This window comes from Scyliorhinus torazame, chromosome 10 (assembly GCF_047496885.1).
Source record: "Scyliorhinus torazame isolate Kashiwa2021f chromosome 10, sScyTor2.1, whole genome shotgun sequence".
Classification (NCBI taxonomy): Eukaryota; Metazoa; Chordata; class Chondrichthyes; order Carcharhiniformes; family Scyliorhinidae; genus Scyliorhinus; species Scyliorhinus torazame.
Window position 1 is genome coordinate 8,952,821 of NC_092716.1, and position 26,377 is coordinate 8,979,197.

At 51.8% G+C, this 26,377-nt stretch overlaps 1 protein-coding gene across 2 annotated transcripts in view; it reads right to left on the minus strand.

Moving 5' to 3' along the window:
• bean1 (brain expressed, associated with NEDD4, 1) overlaps positions 1-26,377 on the minus strand; it is a 214,722-nt gene that overhangs the window by 13,882 nt on the left and 174,463 nt on the right. For both annotated transcript variants that reach the window (XM_072517817.1, XM_072517816.1), the window contains one exon: positions 20,706-20,847. In XM_072517817.1, coding sequence (XP_072373918.1) covers positions 20,706-20,847 — 142 coding nt within the window. The remainder of the gene's footprint in view (positions 1-20,705; positions 20,848-26,377) is intronic.

The window sequence follows — 26,377 nt, forward strand, 5'->3', positions numbered from 1 at the left end:
GACTTGCACAGTCACAGTCTCTCTTTCACTGTTCTCAATTGCCCACATTCTACTCCCCAGACATAAATGCTTAATCTCTGGAGTTAATGTGGTACAATGGATAATCGGGTCGACCTTATCTGCATCTTCACCATCACTGGAAGGCACAATTGGTTCACTTGAAACTGCTGGGGGTTTTAAGTGCTTTATCTGGCTACTCGATGTCGGTGTCCTCAGGATTCTTGCTCCAATGTTCTGCTCATTTATCAGTGGAGTGTGCAGAGGTTCAATGCGATTAATATTCCCATCAGGGGTTGAAGAGTCATTACTGACTAACTGCTGGTCTCTGTAGTTGGGACTTTGCGGTTTTGTGTTGAAGGGAGACAGTTGTCCCTGCTGTAGATATGATTCAGGTTATGTTATTTCCATTAAATGAGGATCAATGTCTTGTCCATTTTTTCGATCCGTACTAAAGCAATGTCAACTTTCAGTCTGCTCCTTGCAAGTTAGACATACAAGCAATTTCTTTAGCAAATCCTCAGCATCCTTCTGTGACTGTGCAGCATTATTAATATCTCTTCGGCTAGAATGATCCTGAAGGTCAGCGCATAATCTTTTTGTCTTCGGGCTTGAAGAGGCGATTCCTTTGGCTTGTCTTCATTTGGGCTTGAACAGTCATCAGCGCTGTGCCCTTCATTGTAGCATGATAGACCGTCATGGTCGTCCTGCTGTGCACTGGAGCGTGGTAGCCTTCTTGCTGTTTACGTGAGCATGGCAGACTTGCATCGTCTGCCGCTAGTTGGTCAAAGGAGGTTGCTAGACCCTCATGGTCTTGTTCCTGCAAGGACTGCGCATCGGAGTCATGCGTTTCTGCAATTGTGGAGTCTGTCCACGAGCTTGCTGTGGAGTCTTGTGACACTGGAGTCACGTATTGTTCATGCAAGGACTGCGGTGTGGAGTCTTCCATGTCTTCTTTCGTGGAGTCGGGAACCCTGAGCGGGGCGTGGACCACGCTCTGTGTGGCAGCAGGCCGCTCTCTGTGGGCTTGTACCGCTCTCTGTCTCTTAATTTCAGGCTGCAGCATCATCCGGCACTGATGAGTTGGGACGTCATATCTGCTGGGTTGAAGATCCTCAAATCCGAAGAATGAATCCGCATCTGCGTCGGATTGAATGTGAGGGTCGCCAATGTGCAACACGAAAGGTTCGTCCGAGTCGTAGTCGTCTAGGACCATGGAGCTGACTTTGGGCTCGCGACATCCAGAGAAAATGTAAAGGTCGGTATCGAAGTATTCGAGGTCGGAATCATCGGTTTGTGCGTAGGTAACTGCTTGTTGCAGGGTTCTTCGGAGATTTATTTCATTTCCTGGTTCAATTTGAGGCATTGTGCTGTCATTCCAGGTGAAGGAAGGTTGTTTTACAGCTTTAAAAGATTTTTTCTTTGATTTGGGACGTTTCCCCTTTAAATTGGATTTGGGACGTTTCCCCTTTAAATTGGTGCGGTCTGGGGCCTCTGACATCATGACGCGCGTGACGGAGCACGTAGGAAGCGATTGCGCATGCGCAGATCGCTGTTCCTTTACCAATGGCCGTTTTCCTGATTGCGCATGCACGGCGTCTCGCGCATGCGCAAACGAACCTTCCTGTTCTGCGCACTTCTCGCGCAACTGCGCTAGTGTAGTCCCTTCAGCAAGATGGCCGCCGACCTCGACCCAAATCGCTCTTTGGTCCGGGATTTCGGCCTCGAGGTGAGTACTGGCGCTTCTCTTACCTTTTCTTGCCGATTGGAGTGTGTTTTCCTCACAGTATTTGCCGAATTTGTCCAGGACTGCCTGGAAGTCGCACCTGTTTTGCCCCTTGGGAGAACTTGACTTTTTAAAAGATTTCTTCTGCTCTTGCACCGGCGAGGGTGAGGAGAAACTCTATTTTTTCATCATCGACCAGGTCTTTAAGTTCGGCTGCCACCAGGAAGTGTTCAAATGTTTGCCGGAATAGCTGCCAGTTTTCGCGGAGATCGCTGTGGCACTGGAGCTGTTGCGGAACCGGGAGCTCGTACATCTTGCCTGGGTATTGCTGGTTGTCACTGTACGCTGAGGTATGGCTATCTGGATTTAAGCAGTTTACTCCTGGTACCATGTTTTATGTTTCCTTTGTAACATAAGCGGCTTTCTTCATAGATTATCATAGAATTTACAGTGCAGAAGGAGGCCATTCGGCCCATCGACCCTGTGCCTCTCCTCACTGACTGTCTCCACTGGCCAAAAGGGCTGATCATGTGTGTGGAGTCCTTTATGTATGGGTTGATGTAATGCCCCCCTGTGGTCGTGTCACCTCCTTGCGTATCGTGAATGTCCATTGGTCGCCTCCTATCTAACTTATCTATTGGTTGAGTGTGTGTGTGTGATGTTTCTGGTGCTCCCTCTAGTGTCTGTCTAGCTTACATGTATTTACAGTGATGCACATCACCACACCGCCTACTTGGGACTGCTGGAGTCCGTGTGGTGTAGGCGCACTCACTGTGCTGACAGTGACATTATCATAAATGTAAGAACTGCAAGGGTTAATGAAATGTCTAAATCAACCACTAAGGGGAGCTAGATGTACAAATATATAAGACATTGATGCTAAGCCTTGGTGGGGGGAGGGGAGGGGGGGGGGAGAATAGGTTACGGAGATAGCTAGAGTACAGACTGAAGGAAAGATAGTGTGAGTGATAGCAGATCATAGTTAATACAATAGTGTAGAGATTAGTAGTAGATGAGTGTAGATTATATGTTAATTATCAACTGTGAATTATATAGGAATAAGCATCGAATTCAACTCAGTAGTGTCAATAAATTTATAGCTTTGTTCAATTTGAAAGCTATTTGTGGTCTTTGTGAACACTACACCAACATCCTGAATTCAGCAACGCAAACAACACCACCGTGGAGTGTAAACCCCAGTATGAACAGATGGACTGGAACGGCCTGTTTCTGTGCTGTAAATTCAATATAACCGCCTGTGGGATCTTGCTGAGTACGAAATTATGATACATAAAAACAGCAGTAGCACCGTGAGCTGTTTCCTGCATTACAACAGTTACTACGCTTGAAAAAACAACGTACTGAATAGGCTGTGGAGCGCTGTGAGACATCCAGTGGTCATGGAGGATGCCTTTCTTTTTTTTTTAAGTAATGAAGCCATTAAGAAGAGGTCTTTCTTTTTACTGGCCAGGGAACACAAGGCAAAATGGCTGCCAGAACCTTCAGGATGGTTTAATTGCAGCCATGAATAATTTAAAGCCAGTGTGACTCAGCCGGGATTGTAGCCATTACAGTGATTGATGGGACTTCTCAGGACGCAGGCCACCTTCGATAAAATGATGCGACGAGCTCATTGAAAGTTTAAAAGCTTAATGTACACCAACCTTCCGGAGTTAAAGGCCAGGAGGGCACCGCCTGAGAGATTGCGCTCACCGATCACTTAATAAACTCCCTGGCTCCTTCTGCGTATCTTTATTACTTGATCTGATTATCAGAGAGTGAATTGTATTGAATGTTAGTAATGCAGCAAGCAGTGAGGATTGAAATAGATTACAGAATGATGGAAATCATCCAGGAGACTCCATTTATTCTCATTGGAAACGATGATTAATGCCAAGAAATTAAGCACTTTGAGTACCAAAGTGGGAGTACGTATAACATTGCACTGCCTGTTCGCCTGTCTTTACAGCATTAACTAGGGCAATGTAAGGCAGGTTTCATTGACAGGGCTTTTGTTTTTTTGCATATTTCCTCGCCGATATCCAAGCAACACTGGGGGGTGAAATCCATCTCGGGTGAAGAAATTCAGGTGCCGTTTTCTGACAGGTGCCAAATTTGCTTTCACACCATTACTGGCAAAAGAACCAGACAGATGTGGCGATCTGTTTTTGATATGCAGCCAGCTGTTCCGATCTGCAATGCAGATTCAGCAGCTAATTTAAAGCTCCCACAAACAGCAAATAGGTTAGATCTGGGTTTTTTTCTCAGTGGTGTTGGCTGAGGGGTAAATATTAGCCAGGACATCGAAGGGAACTCCTTTTGGCTTCTTCCAAATGCCGGGCACGGTAAACCGGCCATGTCGCGCCGGGTGTGAGAATGAGCCTGCCGATTAGATAGCATAGAATCTACAGTGCCGAAGGAGGCCATTCGGCCCATCGAGTCTGCACCGGCTCTTGGAAAGAGCACCCTACCCAAGGTCAACACCTCCACCCTATCCCCACAACCCAGCAACCCAACCCAACACTAAGGGCAATTTTGGACACTAAGGGCAATTTAGCATGGCCAATCCACCTAACCTGCACATCTTTGGACTGTGGGAGGAAACCGGAGCACCCGGAGGAAACCCACGCACACACGGGGAGGATGTGCAGACTCCGCACAGACAGTGACCCAAGCCGGGAATCGAACCTGGGACCCTGGAGCTGTGAAGCAATTGTGCTAACCACTGTGCTACCGTATAGCAGGAGCGGCTGAAATTGGGAATCACGGCGGGTGGCGATCCGTTTGCGATCTAACCGTCCCGTCCCGTCGGCGAGATCCGGATCCCGCTGCAGTGTGGCGAGAAACCATTCATCACCAATTAAGGTCGATCTCCATCCCGTTGATGGGAAGAACCTCTTATCGACCAGCCTCTCATGATTTAACCGACTCCCCAGCGAGGGGGTCACGCGGGCGCTGTTTAGCGATGTGAAGCTAGCGGCATGGCGGCTGTGGAGATCGGAGGAGGTGAGCAGCCATCTTGGAGATCGGGCAGTCAGCCGGGGGCACCGGGGGGCACTGCCCCAATGTTCGGGGGGGGGGGGGGGGACGAGTTCGGGGGGGGATGTGGGACGGGCTCGGTTGGTGGGGGGGGGGTTTGGGTCATCTTCATTGGGGAGGCCGCCCCTGGGCTGGGGGATGAGGGTGCAGCGCCTGTAGGTCCTCCATGCCACCCCCCCGGATTGTGTATACCCATAACGGAGGCATTGGGTGGCGGTCCTCCTGGTGACACTCCCCGCACTGACGGCCGCTGCCCTACCTCACAGGCTGACCCTCCGACCCCTTCGAGCACAGGGTATGCCGCCTGGACTCGACCGCGTCCATCAGTCTGGCCAGGTCGGCGTCCCCGAATCGTGGCACTGGTCTGGCTGGGTGCTGCCTGGTGTTTATTCTGCGGGATCAGATTCAGTGCTGCTCCCCCTTGTTAGCGGGCAGCTGCTGGGCGCAGAGCTGGCGAACCAGCCAGTGGGACAATCATTCACGGTGTGAAGATGTGGAGCTTCATTAAGTGCCCTAATTAACGTTAGATACTGGTGACATCCTGGCCGGACCAGCTGTCGGGAAACACCCAGCGATTCCCGCTGGCTACCACACTTGGAATGTGTTTGGTTCGATTGCGCCCACCACAATGGGATATTATATATCCACCGGAGAGGGAATACCGACCTCAGCTCACATTTCATCTGAATGATGCACTTCCAACAACACAGCCCTCTGTAGTGCTCTGGGTGCCTGAGATTCAACCATATGCGTGAGTCCCTGGAGTGGGGCTTGAACCTGTGACCTTCTCACTCGGAGACCAGGGAGCTAACCCCTGAACCACTGCTGAAGCTCCAGTAACCCAGCTAATCAGAAGCATTGCCTCACACCTTTTACCAAGTTGGCCAAGGAAGGAGTGACCCAGGGCAGAGTTTTACAGGCCCCCTTCTGCAGGTGGGGTGGAGTCGAGGGGGGGGGGTGGGAGGGCTTGTAAAATTTCCTGGGTGGTCTTTTCACTGTCCACTTGCCCATCCGTAACCTATCCACAATTCTAGGTTGGATGGGGGTGGTGGTGGGGGTGGTGGTGGTGGTGGTGGGGGGGGGGGGGGGGGGGGCCCAGTCAGTTATCCAGCTCAGGCCTCAGTTGGGGGAAGGGTGTCTCAATAACCAGCCCCCTTTTGAAATTGGGTGCCCACCTCCAAGGTCTGGGACAATTGGGTGCTCCCTCACTGCCTGGCCTTCAAAGCAAGACTGCCCACACCCTTCTCCCCCACCCACCACGCCTCCCCTCCCCTCCCTATCTCGATACGCCACAATTACCTCCGTCACGGCGCTCCACCACTCTCATTGGCAGGAGGCTTGAGGTCCTGGTGGTCCCACTGCTCAACTGGACGGCAACTCTGTAAGACTGCCTGAGAGAGGGGCAGAAAGCCCACCTCCAGCCAATCAGAGCTCCTGCACCGACGTCTCCCATGGCCAATGTGGACCTCCTGTCCCGCCATCACCAAACTTCTGCCCCTTTTTTGATGGTGGGCGTCTTAGACCATTGATGTTTGAGCCTTTGTCTGAGAATTGGAAGATGCCGGGAGCGACTGACACAAGCTCATCCAACTCGTGAGACTAAGTGTTAGAGAGGGTGCAGAAGAGATTTACCAGGATATGGCCTGGTATGGAGGGCATTAGCTGTGAGGAGCGGTTTAATAAACTCGGTTTGTTCTCACTGGAACGGCGGAGGTTGAGGGGCGACCTGATAGAGGTCTACAAAATTATGAGGGGCATAGACAGAGTGGATAGTCAGAGGCTTTTCCCCGGGGTAGAGGGGTCAATTACTAGGGGGCATAGGTTTAAGGTGCGAGGGGCAAGGTTTAGAGGAGATGTACGAGGCAAGTTTTTTACACAGAGTAGTGGGTGCCTGGAACTCGCTGCCGGAGGAGGTGGTGGAAGCAGGGACGATAATGACGTTTAAGGGGCATCTTGACAAATACATGAATAGGATGGGAATAGAGGGATACGGATCCCGGAAGTGCCAAAGATTTTAGTTTAGACGGGCAGCATGGTCGGCACAGGCTTGGAGGGCCGAAGGGCCTGTTCCTATGCTGTACATTTCTTTGTTCTTTGTGTTGACGCCGGGGCAGAATTCATTGACTTTCACAACAGCAGAACATGCACCGAACCTGGACCGATTCAGCGACTGTGGAGGGGCAGTACCGGCGACATGTGGAACACAATTGATTCCAATGTAAAACGGTACGGGATTCACCGGGTCCGTGATTGACACTCAGGAGGCTGACAAGCTGCAGCCGCACATACACATTACCCGTTGCTTGCCACTTTAACAAAAGACCCTGCTCCCGTGCCCACATGTCTGTCCTTGGCCTGCTTCCAGTGAAGCTCAACGCAAACCGGAGGAACAACATCTCATCTTCCGGTTAGGCACGCTACAGCCTTCCAGCCTGAACATCGAATTCAACAACTTCAGATGATCAGCTCTACCCCACCTCGACCCATTTGATTTCATTCCATTTCATTTTAACTATCTTTTACCATTTCTTTCTTTCTTAATATATATTAACCCCCCCCCCAACCATCTTATCCACCTTTCCTTACCCTTTCTCCACTTTGCTTCCCCCTTCCCCTCACATCTACATCTGTCAAGAGTTTACCCTCTGTTGGCAGTTTCTCTGCTGTTTGGCCTTTCACATGTTTTGTCCTCTCTGGGGGCTGCCATTAGCACTCTTTCCCCTTGGTCTCTGTGGCCATTAGCACCCGGTTTCCCTGGGTTTCTGCGGCTATGACTCATCTCTCATTCTCACTCCACAGTATAAATATTTCCCACTTTCTCTGTCTGTTAGCTTTGACAAAGAGCCATCGGACGCGAAACGTTAGCTCTTTTCTCTCCCTACAGATGCTGCCAGACCTGCTGAGATTTCCCAACATTTTCTCTTTCGTTACACATTACACTCCCCACCCACACTCATCCCAGCCAACAAGATGGCACTGGTTGTGCTGGAGTGCGCCCACCCCGCTGATAGGTCGGCTGGGGCCGGAGGCCCCGGGGGAGGGGGGGGGGTGTCTTTGGGGACACCTACACGACCTGTGGCCCTAAGTTCACCGCGGGCAGTCAGCGGCGTGCGCAGCTGCATGGCTGTCTTGTCGGCTGTGGCAATGATGTTCCACGCCCGTCCACCCCAGCCCCACCTCCTGGCTGCCACCCGCTACTCCCCCCCCAGCCCTGCAGAAGTCCCCCGGCCAGCGGCACAACTGTCACCAAACTATGGCGATGTTGGACACTTTCCGCACCCCCCTCTCTCTCCCTCAGCAGCGGCGACGCCGGTTGCACGATTTTTAAAAGCACAAGTGAACCGCGCTGTCGGGACCTCGGCTCCTCGGAGGCGGAGAATCGCGGAGGCCCCGGAGAATACCGGGTCAGGCCCGCTAATGATGTGCGAATGGGGTTTAGTGTATGTGCGTTCCGGAAAGCACCGACGCTGCTGTCAAGGCAACGGAGAATCCCGCACACTCTCTGGTGGTGAGACGCTAAACTGAGGCTCCTGCTGCCTCTCCGCGATTCTCCGTAAAACATCCAATGGCCCAATTTTGAAGAAGAGTAGGGCAGGTTTCCAGTGCCTCTGCCAACATGTATCTCTCAATCAGCATCACAAACAACAGATTATCTGGTCAGTAATGCAGCAGCTTCCTGCGTACAAATTGGCTGCCCTGTTTCATTCATTACAACAGTGACTACACCTCAGGTGTACTTCATTGGTGTAAAGCACTCTGAAATGTCTTGTGGATGAGAAAGGTGCTATATAAATGCAATTTCTTCTTTCTTTCTACCCTCAAGTACACCTCCACAAAATATCTCCATCTCTTCTAATCCGCTGCTGGCTTTAACGACTAATCTTCATTCCTCATTGAACTGCGCCTGTACATCAGGAGGGGTGGAGGCCAATCATTGAGCCATTTCTGAAGCCTGATGCAGCAACACAGGACTCACCGTCACCAAGAGCATCTACTTTCACCTGTGTAACATAACCCCTCTCCGCCTCTGCCTCAGCCTATCTCCCACTGAAACCCTCATCCATGCTTTTGATGTCACAAGGCTGGGCTAGTCTGAGGCACCCCAGGCAGGCCGAACATATTCAGTCCTCCGTAAAGGTGAACACCTCCCTGATGCGCAATCAATTACTCTCAAGCCAAAGTGATTCATAACTGAAGGCTTTAATCAGCTAGAACTCTTCCCCAGCAGCTTCGATACAGAGAGTGAAGGCTGCTGGGATGGCATCGGTTCTTATACCCCGCCTCTAAGGGCGGAGCTATGTACATCAGCCAATGGTAGACTCCTGGGTCTAGCCAATGGTCATTACCTCTCAGGTACCGCAATACCTGGTATCACCACACTCCCAAACCCGGCTGCCTCCCATCCTAACCCGCATCAAGTTTCATTCATGTGTCAGCACTGACATTGGTTCCAATTTAAAATTCTAACCTTCGTTTTCAAATCCCTCCATTGCCTCGCCCCTCCCTATCTCCCTAACCTCTGTGAAGGGACCCCACACGGGCGGACGATGAAAATATGTTTCCCCCTTGTGGAGTGGCTAGAACTAGGGGGCATGGTTTAAAGGTGAGGGGTCTTTTTAGTTTATTAGAAATAGAATTTACAGTGCAGAAGGAGGCCATTCGGCCCATCGAGTCTGCACCGGCTCTTGGAACGAGCACCCTACCCAAGGTCAACACCTCCACCCTATCCCTGTAACACAGTAACCCCATCCAACACTAAGGGCAATTATGGACACTAAGGGCAATTTAGCATGGCCAATCCACCTAACCTGCACATCTTTGGACTGTGGGAGGAAACCGGAGCACCCGGAGGAAACCCACGCACACACGGGGAGAACGTGCAGACTCCGCACAGACAGTGACCCAAGCCGGAATCGAACCTGGGACCCTGGAGCTGTGAAGCAATTGTGCTATTAAGACGGAGTTAAGACGGAGATGAGAAGAAATGTTTTCTCTCAGAGTGTTGAGAGCATTTGGAGTTTTCGTCCTCTGAGAATGGTGGAGACAGGGTCATTGAATATTTTTAAGGCCGAGATAGATAGATTCCTGACGACGAAAGGAGATCTGGGGTTGGCGGAATGTGGAGTTGAGGCCATGGTCAGATCAGCCATGATCTTATTGAATGGCGGAGCAGGCTCGAGGGGCCGAATGGCCGGCTGCTGCTCCTAACTCATATGTTTGTGTATATATCATCTCCTCCAGCATACACCCACATCCCCTCCCCAAATCTCCGAGATATCTGAACTCCTCCAATACTGCCTTCCCGTGGATACCCCGATTTCCATTGCTCCACCACGGGAAGCTGTGCCTTCATTCCTGGTGCCTCCTGTCCCAAAATGGCTTTAACACCGGTGGGACTTCCCCAAGGGCACGCTGTTGTGAATCACACCAGGTTCCCAACGATGTGCATTTGGCGAGCTGAAACCGCGTGGGATTGGGGGTGGGGGTGGGGGGGGCCCATGGTGGAGTCGGGGTGGGATGTTTCTATTTTTGTTTTTAAGAATCGGGGTACTCTTTTAAAACGACACTCCAATCTTTGAGGGCTTTGACAAAGGGTCACCTGGACGCGAAACGTTCGCTCTTTTCTCTCCCTACAGAGGCTGCCAGACCTGCTGAGATTTTCCAGCATTTTCTCTTTAGTTTGAAAAACCCAAGTTCGCCTCCGCCAGCGCGGCATCATGGTACCCGCCGCCCCTTATGTTATTTTTCACCAAGAGGCTCACAATACGGGGCCGGAAATCGCTCTTGGGGCCAGCGGCTTCCTGCCCCGTATTTCCCCGTCTGCTGAGCCACTCTGCCAAGTATTGAGAAAATTCACTCTGCAATTCGCTCCCTCAGGGCTGGGTTCTCTGCCGGCGGGATGCTCCGATTTGCCGGCAACCCGGGGGTTTCCCGACGCGGGAATCCCCATTGTCCGGCTAGCGTAATGGAGCATCCCGCCGGCGGGGCGAAGCAGTAATGAAATGAAATGAAAATCGCTCTTTGTCACAAGTAGGCTTCAAATGAAGTTACTGTGAAAAACCCCTAGTCGCCACATTCCGGCGCCTGTTCGGGGTGGCTGGTACGGGAATTGAACCGTGCTGCTGGCCTGCCTTGGTCTGCTTTCAACGTCAGCTATTTAGCCCTGTGCTAAACCAGTCCCTTGTGTGGCACGGCGGGACGGAGAATCCAGCCCCCAGTCTCTCCAACGCCCGACCTCTTCCTCTCCTGCTGCGAGCTCTCCTTGAAACCCATCGCTTGGACAATGTTTTCAGGCACGCTTCCTATAACCTCTCCTAACACGTCTCAGAGTCAAACCTTTACAGCTTCGCCCCCTCTGAGGGACCTTGGGACATTTCACCCTATTGAAGGGGCTGGTTTAGCACACTGGGCTAAATCGCTGGCTTTTAAAGCAGACCAAACAGACCAGCAGCACGGTTCAATTCCCGTACCAGCCTCCCCGAACAGGCGCCGGAATGTGGCGACTAGGGGCTTTTCACAGTAACTTCATTGAAGCCGACTTGTGACAATAAGCGATTTTCATTTCATTTCATTTTCATATTATTGAAGTTTTGTTGGTTTATTCCTGCTGAATTTACCTCTCAGCAGTGGGGGAGGATGGAAGCTAAACCTACTCTTGGAAAACATCGATGTGGCTGCAGAACATCTTCACCTGGCCAGCAGCGACTTACATTGTTAAATTAAAGAAATATCTCCCAATGGCCTTCACCCCAAACACCCAACACCTCTACGGATAGTTTATGAATATGGTGGATGCTCCCCGTCATTCGAGCGTGTGCCACTTACAGCTTGGACATACTCAAATAATGTGGACTCCGTCACCCACCATATTTTTAAATTAGACGATGGGGCGTTGAATGGTCACACATGGGGATCACTGCGAGATATTTAGTTCAAATAGAGCCTATATATTCACGTCCACCCTTTTGAGGGTTTGCAGTCTGGCAACCAGCCCATTGTCTCTTGGTTTAAGCAGACTTTTGTTTCCTTTATGATTAATATTTAATTCCTTCAAGGTCCAATGCTTTTAACATTTAGGTCAGGAACAAAAAGCACCAGACAGGATTTGGATTCCACATCAGTAAAGATTGCTTTGCAATTGGTTATCGAGGTAGGGGATAATTTAAAAATTATTCACACCTCCATTTTCTCATTACGGTTTAATTCGCAGCCAGCTCCACGGGGCAGGAACAAGGGCAGATTTAAATGACCACATCGTAAGGCTATTAGAATCGCTCTAAGTCTGAACAAGGAGCCCATTGCGTTGAGGCCTACACTGCAGGCCTCACAGTTACTTTCCACCAACATCAAAAGAACAGGAAATGCAAAGAGAATAATTTTTCGAAGGACAGAACATCACACTTTTAAAAATGTTGTGGTGGTGAAGGCGGGGGCGGGGGTGGGGAATTCTCCACTTTGTCAGATCGCAGTGCAATGACTAATAAGATCGCAGCGTTGCCATGGCAACCAAAACAAAAAGAAACGGCTTGCTTAACGGTCGCTCATAAATTACAAGTGGAGAGCTGGGAATGAGGGATGCAGGATCCGAGGAATGAGGAATGAGAAGCTGGGAATGAGGGATGAGAGCTGGGAATGAGGGATGCAGGATCCGAGGTGTGGGGGAAGGGAAGCAGATAATTTTACAAGGACATTCCTGTGACATACATTTGAGTCACAGCACTTGGCGATATCTATTCTGGGCCTTCTAAGATCTACGTTTCTTCAGACATTAAAATGAAGCCACGCTGGCTTTTAGGTATTGCATTCAATGCAGCAGGGTCTCCGCTTTCATTGCCTGCAATGATTACATGGAGGGCCATTTTAAGGAGGAGACAAGAGTTGACAGGTTGCCCGATGGATTGAACACTCATCCGCAGTCACAGGTTTGTGAGTTCAAGCCCTAACCCAGAGACATGAGCACAAATCCCGAGTGCAGCATTAGAGGGAATGCTGCCCCGTGGCAGGTAACGCCTTTTAGAAGCGATGTTAAATCAAAGAACAAAGAAAAGTACAGCACAGGAACAGGCCCTTCGGCCCTCCAAGCCCCTGCCGACCATGCTGCCCGACTAAACTACAATCTTAAAGAACAAAGAAAAGTACAGCACAGGAACTAAGAAAAGTACAGCACAGGAACAATCAAGGTCTCCATCTGTTCCCCCGGGTGGATTGTGAAAGATCCCATGGCTACTATTTGAAAAAGAACAATTGAGTTCTTTGTGCCCTGGACAATATTCAGTCCTTAACTGACATCGGTTAACTGAGTGGCTTGCTGGGCCATTTCAGAGGGCAGTTAAGACTCAATCACTTTGCTGTGGGTCTGGAGTCACATTTAGGCCAGACCAGGGATAGGGCGGCAGATTTCCTTCCCGAAAGGACATCAGACCAGATGGGTTTCTCCGACAATCGACAATGGTTTCATGGTCACCATCAGACTTTTAGGGGCGGTTCTCCGATATGGCGGCCAAGTGTTCGCGCCGTCGTGAACTCCGGGCCCGGGCACGACCTATTCTGGCCCCCACAGGGGGCCATCACGGCGCTGGAGCGGTCCACGCTGCTCCAGCCTCCGTACGCAGCGCCAAATGGGCGCCGCGCCAACCCACGCATGCGCAGTTGGGCCAGCACAATCCTGCGCATGCGCGGGGAACTTCTTACGCGCGCCGGCCCCGACCCATCATGGGGTCAGTGTTCAGGGGCCGACTGCGGCGGAAAGTAGGCCCGGGGGGGGGGGGGGGGGGAGAGGCCGGCCCACCGATCGGTGGGTCCCGATCGCGGGCCAGACCCCATTCAGAGGCCCCCCCCACCCGGTGAAGGAGCCCTCCTCCCCTCCCCACAGGCCGCCTCCCTGAGCGTTCCAGCAGAGTTCCCGCCAGCAGAGACCAGGGGTGAACGGCGCCGGCGGGACTATGTCGTGTCGGAGCGGCCGCTCGGCCCATCCGGGCCGGAGAATTGGCGGCCCCGCCGATTCCAGCGGCCCGCGCTGCACCAAACGTGCCGGCGCAAATGGCGCCGATTCTCCGCACCTCGGAGAGTCGCGCGCTGGCATCAGGGCGCGGCTGCTCTGATTCTGACTCCCAATGGCTGACTCCCATTCCAAAAGTTCTTAATTAGTTGAGAAATGCATTTTACCTAGGTGCTAAAGAAATGCAAGTCTTTCTTTCTTGAGTAACCTGGATCAAACGGAATCATTTTCCCATTTATTGCACAGGATAACAACATATATCTCTTTCCCTCTTAAACCTATAATGAAAGTGAGTGAGAGTTAATCATCTCAATGGAATTAGTACCAAATCTCGGTAAATCCCACATGAGTAATAATAAGGATAATCTTTATTATTGTCACAAGTAGGCTTACATTAACACTGCAATGAAGTTACTGTGAAATTCCGGCACATCTTGGGTTGTGGGGGTGTAACCCACGCAGACACGGGGAGAATGCGCCTGTTCGGGTGCACAAAGGGAGAATTCAGAATGTCCAATTCACCTAACAGCACGGGCGGGATTCTCCCCTACCCGGCGGGGCGGGCCGTACCGACGCCGAGGAGTGGCGTGAACCACTCCGGCGTCAGGCCGCCCGGAAGACACCACGCCAGCCGGCGCCAAAGGGCTTGGCGCCACGCCAACTGACGCCAAAAGGCCTCTGCCAGCCGGCGCGAGATGGTGCATGCGCGGGAGCTCCAGCGTGTGCTGATGTCATCCCAGCACATGCGCAGGGGGCTTCTTCTCCACGGTGGCCATGGCGGACCGTTACACCGGCTGGCATGGAGGGAAAGAGTGCCCCCATGGCACAAGCCGGCTGCTATCAGTGGGCCCCTATCGCGGGCCAGGCCTTTCCGGGGGGGGGGGTGCCGCTGCCAACGGCCCCCGACCGGCACGGCGTGATTCCCGCCCCCGCCAAAAATCCGGCGCCGGAGAATCCAGCAGCCGGTGCCGGGGTGGCAGGGCAGGATTCACGCCGTCCCCCGGCGATTCTTCAGCCTGGCGGGAGGTCGGGGAATCCCGCCCCACGTCTTTCGGGACTTGTGGGAGGAAATCGGAGCAACCGGAGGAAACCCACACAGACACGGGGAGAACGTGCAAACTCCAGCGACACAAGCCGGGAATCGAACCTGGGACCCTGGCGCTGTGAAGCAACAGTGCTAACCACTATGCTACTGTGCCACCCATAGTGAAGCTGTAGGAGAATGAATCTTAACATTTGTAACTGCTGACCTAGAAACGACCTGTATCTTGGCGTAGTTGTCACAATGGATGCCTCATTGTACGAACACAGGTCTGATTTTTTATGCAAATGGACAGTCTCTCCTTCTGGACCAAAATGTCATCAGAGGTCTGAATCCTGAGGCTCCTCCCCCGAACACAGCCGCCGCCATTTTTGCAGTCGGAGTGAATGGGGGCGAGCGCCGAATTGTATATTTTTATTTGTTTACGGGATGTGGGCATTGCTGGCTGGGCCAGCATTTGTTCCCCATCCTAATTGCCCTTGGGAAGGTGATGGTGGGTTGCCTTCTTGGACTGCTGCAGACCACAGTGCTGTTAGGGAGGGAGTTCCACATCCATGTTTCCCGGAATCAACTGCCCAGAAAATCAGCTGCTGCCTCCACCTGGGTGATTTTGGTGAGGTGGGCGTCTGAAACCCAGAACGGGCAGATTGGAAGCAGGTCTGAACCGTGTGGAAATTTCTGGACAGCCAGGTTACCTCTTTAGATATGGTCCCGGAACCCCTTTGGGGGAAGTCATGTGCCCCTTTGGGACTGTTAAAAGTAGGCATGAATGTGCATAATAAGTGCATAAACTCATTGGAATGGTCAATACTATCAAAGAATTGTGAAGCTGTCAAAGAACTGTCAAGCTGTAAAATAACTGTCAAAGCTCTTTGGAACTGCTAAAGCTCATCGGAACTACCATAACTGTCAATGAACCCCCAATATACATGCAGCTTTATTTTACGACAGCTTGGCTCCTGAGGTCTGCCCATGGATATTAAGTGAGTTGGCAATGAGAGGTAAGGGCAAAGGGTGGGGGATATAGGTTGGCTTGAGTTGGCACTAAGTTGGTATAGTGGCTATAAAAGGCCCTGGGATGAATGGGGGCAGTGGTCGGCATGGGGGTATGAGTGTTCGGGACTTAGGGTGCCAGACGGGGTGTGGGAATCTGGAACTTACTGCCTGAAAGCATGATAGAGGCGGGAACCCTCACGACATTTAAGAAACATTTAGATCAGCGATTGAAAGGCCGTAGCAGACAAGGCCACCGACCAAGTGCTGGAAAATGGGATTGGAAGTGATAGATGCTTGGACGGCACGGTTGCGCGATGGTTAGCACTGCTGCCTCACGGCATTCAGGACCCGGGTTCGATCCCGGCCCCGGGTCACTGTCCGTGTGGAGTTTTCACTTCCCCCCCACAACCCAAAGATGTGCAGGGTAGGTGGATTGGCCACGCTAAATTGCCCCTTAAATGGAAAAAAATAATTGGGTACTCTAAATTTAAAAACGTTAGGTGCGTGATTGCCGGTGCAGACACGGTGGGCCGAATGTCCTCTTTCTGTGCTGTAAAAACTCGATGGCTATCTGGGGGTGAAAACCCAGGCCATGTACCAACTCTGAGAGAAAGACTTTGGCGCCTTTCCTAACTTTGTAGTTTCCTGAAGCACTTCACAGTCAATCGAACCATTCTGGAATTGTAGTCACTGCTGTAACACAGGGAAAAACAGCCAACTTTCTCACACAACAATTCCAAAAGCAGCACTGTGATAACCACCAGATTTATTTTTGGTGTTGGCTGAGGGATCAATTCTGACCAGGACGCCACATCAGTGATGCAGGGCTGCTCGTGTTGTGCGATGTGGAGTATTCTCGACTCAGGTTTCTGGAGTGGGAGTTGAACCCTGTGCCTCTCTGACTCAGACGTGACAATGCTCCCCATCGCGACGCAGCTGGTGCTGCCGATAAACAAGTCAACAAGACGGATTGAGATTCCCAAACAATCAATGACGAGTGAAAGACTAATAGGCAGTTAGACAGCGGATAGCTGTTGTTGCTCAGGTTATCGCCTGTCGCCACTGCACAGAATACAAAGCAGAGATTCTGGGAGCTCTCTGCAAAGTGACATTAGTAGGTCAGCACATCGCTGCTGCTGGGTGCTTCATCTGATTGCATCCCATCATCCTGCAGGAAGCGGAGACGCACACTGATACCCAGGCACCAGACAGATGTCCATTCCAGTCCCGTTTCACATGCGTCTGAACAGGTAAACACACATGACTCTCTCCCATTCCAAACAGCTGAAAATGTCCGTCAGATAATTCCGGTATTCATTCCGAGTGCACCATGTATTTTCTTTTAATCCTATCGCCAATTTTCCATCTCCCACCTTTTTCCTCTCTGCCAACAGTTCCATAGACGGTGGGTCTGGCTCCTGGCCCATTAAAAAAAATTGTATTCTTTCCCGGGATGTGGGTGGCACAGTGGCTAGCACTGCTGCCTCACAACACCAGGGTCCCTGGTTCGATTCCCGGCTCGGGTCACTGTCTGTGCGGATTCTGCACGTTCTCCCCCTGTCTGCATGGGTTTCCTCCAGGTGCCCCGGTTTCCTCCCACAGTCCAAAGATGTGCAGGTTGGGTGGATTGGCCGTGCTAAATTGCCCCTTAGTGTCCAGGGTTGTGCGGGTTAGGTGGGGCTACGGGATTGCAGGGCTAGGGCAGGGGCCTGGTTAGAGTGCTCTATGAGAGGGGTCGGTGCAGACTCAATGGGCCGAATCGCCTCATTCTGTATTGTAGAGATTCTATGATTGTTGGCTAGGTCAGTATTTATTGCCCTTAAGGGGCAGCACGGTGGCGCAGTGGGCTAGCACTGCTGCCTCACGGCGCCGAGGTCCCAGGTTCGATCCCGGCCCTGGGTCACTGTCCATGTGGAGTTTGCACATTCTCCCCGTGTTTGCGTGGGTTTCGCCCCCACAACTCAAAGATGTGCAGGATAGGTGGATTGGCCACGCTAAATTGCCCCTTAATTGGAAAAAATGAATTGGGTACTTTAAATTTATTTTAAAAATGTATTGCCCATCTGTCTTCTTGAACCTTCTAGTGTAGGTATACCCACGGTGCTGTTAGGGAGGGAGCGCTAGTTGGACCACACCTGGAATACCGTGAACAAATTTGGTTCCCTTATCTAAGGAAAGATATACTGGCATTGGAGGCAGTCCAGAGAAGGTTCACTCGGTTGATCCCGGGTATGGAGGGATTTTCTTATGAGGAGAGGTTGAGTAGGTTGGGTCTGTACTCTTTGGGGTTTAGAAGAATGAGAGGCGACCTTATTGAGACATATCGGATTCTCGGCGGGGCTGACAGGGTCGATGCTGAGAGGGTGTTTCCTCTTGTGAGGGAGTAAAGGAGCAGAATGCATAGGTCAGGGGCGCGATGTGGCCGGTAGATGCTGGGCGATCCCTCTTCTGGGATCCACCCAGCTCTTCACGCTTCACGAGATCTAACGGGATCTCGGGAGACGTCGCGATCTGAATCCAGCCCATAGTGGGCGGGATCAGTGTGTGGAAAATCTGCATATTAGTGTGAGGCAGCTCGACTTTAAAAATTAAATTAAAAAAATAAAATAAACTTAAGAGTACCCAATCATTCTTTTTCCAATTAAGGGGTAATTTAGCACGGGCAATCCACCTACCCTGCACATCTTTTTGGGTTGTGGGGGTGATTGGGTTGTGGGGGTGAAACCCACGCAGGCACGGGGAGAACGTGCAAACTCCACACAGACGGTGACCGGAGGCCGGGATCGAACCTGGGACCTCGGCTAACCGCCGCCCCACCTGAGGTAGCTAGTCTGCCTCTAAAATGCCTGATCGTCCGAGGCCCTGGCATCTAATCCCTTCCCCTCGGAGACCTTAGCTGAGTGCCGCTCAATGTTGGTGCCCACAAACCGGGACCAGATGGAACGGAACTTGGTAGGGTCTGCCAGGGGTTCGGAAGTGCCCAGGTGCTTGCCCTCTGGGCAGGGTGGCACCCTGACAGTGCCACCTGGATTCCAGCCTGGCAACGCCAAGGTGCCCAGATGGCAGTCTTCCTGCGCCGGGGTGGGGGGAGGGGAGGGGCCCGAGGACCCCCTTATAGGTGAGTTGGGGCTTTGGGGGTTCTGGGGATTGCGTCAGTGTGGGGGGGGGGCACTCCTCCCGCACTGTTCTGGCGAGTGGTGTTCTCAGTGCAGGAACAGGACTAAGCATGGCCTCAGTGTGGCAGTCCCCGCTGAGTCTCCGGATTGCAACAGTTGGGAATGTGGTCTTCCTCGGCACTGTGAGCGCCGGGAAACACCCAGCTAAACGCGCTCGTCACGGGACTCTGCTGCAATTCGGTTAGATCCTGCCCATAATCTCCGAGCAAGGAAGTCACCCGTTGAAGACGGAAATGAGGAGGAATTTCCTCTCTCAGAGGGGAGTGAATCTGTGGAATTCTTTACGGCAGAGAGCTGTAGAGGCTGGGTCGTTAAGTATGTTCAAAGTGAGGATAGACAGATTTTTAATCAGTCAGTGAATCGAGGGTTATGTGGATGAGGTGAGAAAGTGGAGTTTACATAGATTACACAGAACACACAGTGCAGAAGGAGGCCATTCGGCCCATCGAGTCTGCACCGACCCACATTAAGCCCTCACTTCCACCCTATCCTCGCAACCCAATAACCCCTCCCAACCCTTATGGGCAATCTAACACGGCCAATCCACCTAACCTGCACATCTTTGGACTGTGGGAGGAAACCGGAGCACCCGGAGGAAACCCACGCACACACGGGGAGAACTTGCAAACTCCGCACAGACAGTGACCCAGCTGGGAATCGAACCTGGGACCCTGGCGCTGTTAACGCTACAGTGCTATCCACTTGTGCTACCGTGCTGCCCTGAGCTGAGGATTATCAGGTCAGAGGAGGCATGATCTCATTGAATGGCGGAGCAGACTCGATGGGCCGAATGGCCTACTGCTGCTCCTATGTATTATGGCCTTATGGAGTTCCAGGATCTTGACCGGTGCCAATGAAGGAACATTGGTATCTTTCCAAGGCAGGATGGTATGTGGCTTTCATGTCAGGTTGTCATTATTCATGAGCAAGAGAGTTGGACAGCTTTGCATTTACATCCCATTCCATTCAGCACCCAACCACCAAGTGTATTGTGGGGGACAGTTCAGGAGTGGACGTGGGGGTGTTGGGCTGGACACCCCTCGTATTTTATGTGCCCCCCTCGCTGAAAATGCGACTGGTGGGGGTTGAAGAATCTCTCCCCAAGAGAGAATGGGCAAAGCGAGAGAGGAGAATGAGAATGATGAGATGAAAGAAGAGAACGAGGGAGATAAAATATGGGAAAGAGAGAGAGAGGGAAAGGAAGAGAGAAAGAAAGAGCAATGTTTCGACGTCTATGGAAATTGGAGACTGCAGAAAGGGCAATGCTTGTCAAATCTTAAACCAAAATCACGGACACAATGGCGCCGAAGGAGGCCATTCAGCCCATGGTCCTGTGCTGTCTCTCTGAAAGAGCAATCCAATTTGTCACAATTCTCTGCCCTTTTCCCATAGCCTCCAAATGACTTCCCCTTCAAGTATTTATCTAACGCAGTTTGGAAATGGAGGTCAATACTTTACCCAAGAAACCTTTTCAGCCGCGTTGAGACGTGAACTACTGGGCAATTTTGATCATTTGAAAGCTGCATAACTGTCACAAAAGCTGCATAACTGTCACAAACTTTGGCGGCGTTGACTTGGAAACTCAAGCACATTAGCAACCTTGGTGAGGACGAGGTAGCGGCTTATCTAAATCAGTCTCCACGAGAATATCTTATTCGCTTTCTGTCTGTTACTGATTGCACGGGCCCAAAAGGGCACAGAGGACAGGCACCAGCCTAGGAAGATACTCACTGTGGAGGGGAATCCTGATACATCACATTGACCTGTGACAGTGTCTCGATATAGGAGTCAAAATCGAAAGCGGGGGAATACTCTTCAACACACGTTGATCGCAGCTCTCCAACCGACTCTCTGAATGAGAAGCCGTCCGGGGCTGTGGGATAGAAACATGGAGAATATGTCAAGGAGTTAATTACTGGGTACGGAAGAACACTGGTCATGTTACCAGATCCCCAATCCAGAAGTTTAGCCTAATACATTGGAGACGCGAGTTGAAATCGCACCGCAGAAGATGGGGAATATAAGCTCAATGAATTAAATAAATCTGGAATAAAATATTAGTGATAGCAGCTATGATCATGGAACTATTGCAAAAACCCATCTGGTTCACTAATGTCCCTTTAGGGAAGGAAATCTGCCGTCCTTACCTGGCCTGGCCTACATGTGACTCCAGACCCACAGCAATGTGGTTGACAATTAATACCCACTGAAATTGTCTGACAAGCCACTCAGTTCTATTTAAAAAAAGAGGCTCATAAATAAATAATAATAAATAAATAACTTTTATTGTCCCAAGTAGGCTTACATTACCACTGCAGGGGCTGTTTAGCACAGGGCTAAATCGCTGGCTTTGAAAGCAGAGCAAGGCAGGCCAGCAGCACGGTTCAATTCCCGTAACAGCCTCCCTGAACAGGCGCCGGAATGTGGTGACTAGGGGCTTTTCACAGTAACTTCATTGAAGCCTACTTGTGACAATAAGCGATTTTCATTTTTTTTTCCATTTCAATGAAGTTACTGTGAAAAGCCCCTAGTCACCACACTCCGGCGCCTGTTCGGGTACACAGAGGGAGAATTCAGAATTCTCAACTGGTACAGGAATCGAACCCGCGCTTTGTTCTGCATCACAAACCCACTAAGTCTAGCCCACTGAGCTAAACCAGCCCACCATCACCACTGGCTGTGATTTTACAAAATTCCCCGGATTCTAAAATGGTCCCAACAGTTTGGAAGTTAGAAAGGAAGGAGAGAGAAAATGGAGAACCACAGGCCAATCAGACTGACAAAGAACAGTACAGCAGAGGAACAGGCCCTTCAGCCCTCCACGCAGCCACGTCAGCCATTGGGAAAATGCTGGAATCTATTCATAAGGAAGTTTGAACAATGAACGTAATCTGTGTTTTGTGGTGTTGATTGAGGGATAATTACTGACTGGGACACCAAGGTACCTCCCCGCCCCTCTGAATTAGCGCCATGGGCTATTTTACATCCGCCCAAGCAAGCAGACGGGGTCTCGGTTCAATGTCTCATCCAAAACATGGCACCTCTGACAGTGCAGTACTCCCTCAGTACTGCACCAGTCCGAGTGGGGCAGGAATCTTGTGGTTCGGAGGTCAGTGAACGGCCAACTGAGCCACGGCGGAGACGAGGGGGATTAACGGATACGGGGACAGTGTGGGAAAGTGGAGTGGAGGTGAAAGGTCAGCCGCGATCTTGCTCAACAGGCTTGAGGAGCAAAATGGCTGACTCCAGCCATTATGTCTAATGTTCATTTTAGGTTTACTTGAGGGTGGAGAGACAGGAGTTCTTTTCTGGTCACACAAGGAAGCAATGGGTCTCTCCCATTCCCCGGCCGGGATCGCAACCCATCACACCCCATCTCATACTCCCGTCTCTCCACGGCACCCCACTGTATCTGTGTGTCCCGGGCTGTGATTCTGCGTTCTCACTGCCTCTTCAGGCTGAGGACAGGTACTGCATGTGTTGGAGCTTAGCCAGGGCCTCGGGCTATGGTGATAAGTCTACCTCTGGGCTCTCTGGGTCCATCTTTGCTCCTGGAATTGCTTGAAGCCTAACCTTTCTGCAGCTTTGAACACTGGCCCATTGAGCCTGTAGGTATTTCCATAACTTACAAGATTTTACTTGAAAAGTGTCAAGAGATCATCCACCAGAAACGTGGACTCTTTTCCTCTCTACACAGATGCTGTCCAACCTGCTAGAAACTTCCAGAATTTAATTTTGATATTTTGCATTTAATGTGGTCAAATCTGGCAAGCTGCTGTATTGTCAAACATAAATATGACAAAAAACACCTCCCATGACAGGTACAGCACGGGGTTAGATACAGAGTAAAGCTCCCTCTACACTGTCCCCATCAAACACTCCCAGGACAGGTACAGCACGGGGTTAGATACAGAGTAAAGCTCCCTCTACACTGTCCCCATCAAACACTCCCAGGACAGGTACAGCACGGGGTTAGATACAGAGTAAAGCTCCCTCTACACTGTCCCCATCAAACACTCCCAGGACAGGAACAGCACGGGGTTAGACACAGAGTAAAGCTCCCTCTACACTGTCCCCATCAAACACTCCCAGGACAGGAACAGTACGGGGTTAGATACAGAGTAAAGCTCCCTCTACACTGTCCCCATCAAACACTCCCACAGCAGGTACAGCACGGGGTTAGATACAGAGTAAAGCTCCCTCTACACTGTCCCCATCAAATAGTCCCAGGGCAGGTACAGCACGGGGTTAGATACAGAGTAAAGCTCCCTCTACACTGTCCCCATCAAACACTCCCAGGACAGGTACAGCACGGGGTTAGATACAGAGTAAAGCTCCCTCTACACTGTCTCCATCAAATACTCCCAGGACAGGTACAGCACGGGGTTAGATACAGAGTAAAGCTCCCTCCACACTGTCCCCATAAAACACTCCCAGGACAACAACTGCACGGGGTGAGATACAGAGTTAAGCTCCCTCTACACTGTCCCCATCAAACACTCCCAGGACAACTACAGCACGGGGTTAGATACAGAGTAAAGCTCCCTCTGCACTGTCCCCATCAAACACTCCCAGGACAGGTACAGCACGAGGTTTGATACAGAGTAAAGCTCCCTCTACACTGTCCCCATCAAACACCCCCAGGACAACTACAGCACGGGGTTAGATACAGAGTAAAGCTCCCTCTACATTGTCCCCATAAAACACTCCCAGGACAGGTCCAGCATGGGGTTACATACAGAGTAAAGCTCCCTCCACACTGTCCCCATCAAACACCACCAGGACAGGTACAGCACGGGGTTAGATACAGAGTAAAGCTCCCTCTACACTGTCCCCATTAAACACTCCCAGGACAGGTACAGCACAGGGTTAGATACAGAGTAAAGCCCCCTGTACACTGTCCCCATCAAACACTCCCAGGACAGGTACAGCACAGGGTTAGATACAGAGTGAAGCTCCCTCTACACTGTCCCCATCAAACACTCCCAGGACAGGTACAGCACGGGGTTAGATACTGTAGCGCACAAAGACTCCGTGAGACGAATAGAGTGAAGTCGATGAGGCTTTATTAAGCGTGTCTGTTCCCCCGCAGCTCGATAGTAAACTGGCCTGCGGGGAAGACTCCGGCTTCTTATACTCCGCCTTCAGGGCGGAGCTAGAGGTCAACGGCCAACCAGGACCCGGGATCTGTCAGCCAATGACATTAGGGCTTCCAGTCCCACATGACCCCCAATACATACTACCACATTCACCCCTTGTCAAAAATGAACCCGGCGGGGTGATGCTTCGTATGGTGGTAAGGGTTTACAGGGCTGGTCCTGGGAGGGAAAAAAAAACATTCACAAGGCAATACAGTATTGTACAATTTTGTCCTGTTGCAACTATTTACAGAGGGTATGGGAAGAAAAGCAAAACGTTCTTGTGAAAGTCCATATTTAGTTTTAGATCGACGCCACGAGTCGGTCGGGTGGTCTGGTCGTCCGTGTCGATCGCCTCGGCCCCGGTGGTGGTGGTGCTTGTACCGTTGTCGTCGCCTCCAGGAGCCTTACGGTTTCAGCTTGGGCTTTATTCTTGGTCGGTGCTGAGGGGAGGGGAACCGATCCTCCTGGGAAGGGGGCTGTCGCGGGGTGCGGCGGTGGCAGGAAGGGGGGGGTTGGGTTGATGGTGTCGGGGGGGTGTGCGTGTTGCCAGCGGGCGCCAGATCCCGCTGGGAGACCGTGTCCTGTCGGCCGTCGGGGTACTCCACGTAGGCGTTCTGGGGGTTCGCGTGGAGGAGGTGAACCCTTTCGACCAACGGGTCCGCCTTATGTGCCCGCACATGCTTTCGGAGCAGGATGGGTCCTGGGGCCGCCAGCCAGATCGGCAGCGACGTTCCAGAGGAGGACCTCCTAGGGAAGACAAGGAGACGCTCATGAGGCTTTGATTAGTGCTCGTACATAATAGCGACCGGATGGAGTGGAGAGCGTCCGGGAGGACCTCCTGCCACCGTGAAACTGGGAGGTCCCTGGACCGTTGGGCCAGTAGGACGGCCTTCCAGACCGTGTCGTTCTCCCTCTCTACTTGCCCGTTCCCCCGCGGGTTGTAGCTGGTCGTCCTGCTTGAGGCTATGCCCTTGCTGAGCAGGAACTGGCGCAGCTCGTCACTCATGAAAGAGGACCCCCTGTCGCTGTGGACGTAAGCGGGGTAACCGAACAGTGTGAAGATGCTGTTCAGGGCTTTAATGACTGTGGCCGCAGTCATGTCAGAACAGGGAATGGCAAAAGGAAAGCGGGAGTATTCGTCCACCACATTAAGAAAATATGCGTTGCGGTCGGTGGAGGGGAGAAGCCTTAATCAGGTGCGCTCCATCTGGCCTGAAAAAATGCGGCTTGCATTCCGCGCAGATGTGGCAGTCCCTTGTGACTGTACGGACCTCCTCTAAAGAGTATGGAAGATTGCGGGACTTGATGAAGTGGTAAAACCGAGTGACCCCCGGGTGGCAGAGGTCCTCGTGGAGGGTTTGGAGGCGGTTAATTTGTGCGTTGGCACATGTGCCGCGGGATAGGGCATCGGACGGCTCGTTCAGCTTTCCGGGACGATACAAAATCTCATAGTTGAAGGTGGAGAGCTCGATCCTCCACCTTAAGATCTTGTCGTTTTTGATTTTGCCCCGCTGTGCATTATCGAACATGAAGGCTACCGACCGTTGGTCCGTGAGGAGAGTGAATCTCCTGCCGGCCAGGTAATGCCTCCAATGTCGCACAGCTTCCACTATGGCTTGGGCTTCCTTTTCTACTGAGGAGTGGCGGATTTCTGAAGTGTGGAGGGTTCGGGAGAAAAAGGCCACGGGTCTGCCCGCTTGGTTAAGGGTGGCCGCTAGAGCTACGTCGGAGGCGTCGCTCTCGACCTGGAAGGGGAGGGACTTGTCGATGGCGCGCATCGTGGCCTTTGCGATATCCGTTTTGATGCGGCTGAAGGCCTGGCAGGCCTCTGTCGACAGAGGGAAGGTCGTGGTCTGTGTTAGGGGGCGGGCCTTGTCTGCGTACTGGGGGACCCACTGGGCATAGTATGAAAAGAACCCCAAGCAGTGTTTCAGGGCTTTTGGGCAGTGCGGGAGGGGAAATTCCATGAGTGCGCGCATACGTTCGGGGTCGGGGCCTATTATCCCATTGCGCACTACGTAGCCCAGAATGGCTAGCCGATCGGTGCTAAAAACGCACTTGTCCTCGTTGTACGTGAGGTTCAAGGCTTTGGCGGTCTGGAGGAATTTTTGGAGGTTGGCGTCGTGGTCCTGCTGATCGTGGCCGCAGATGGTTACATTGTCGAGATACGGGAACGTGGCCCGCAACCCATGTTGATCAACCATTCGGTCCATCTCCCGTTGGAAGACCGAGACCCCGTTTGTGACGCCAAAAGGGACCCGT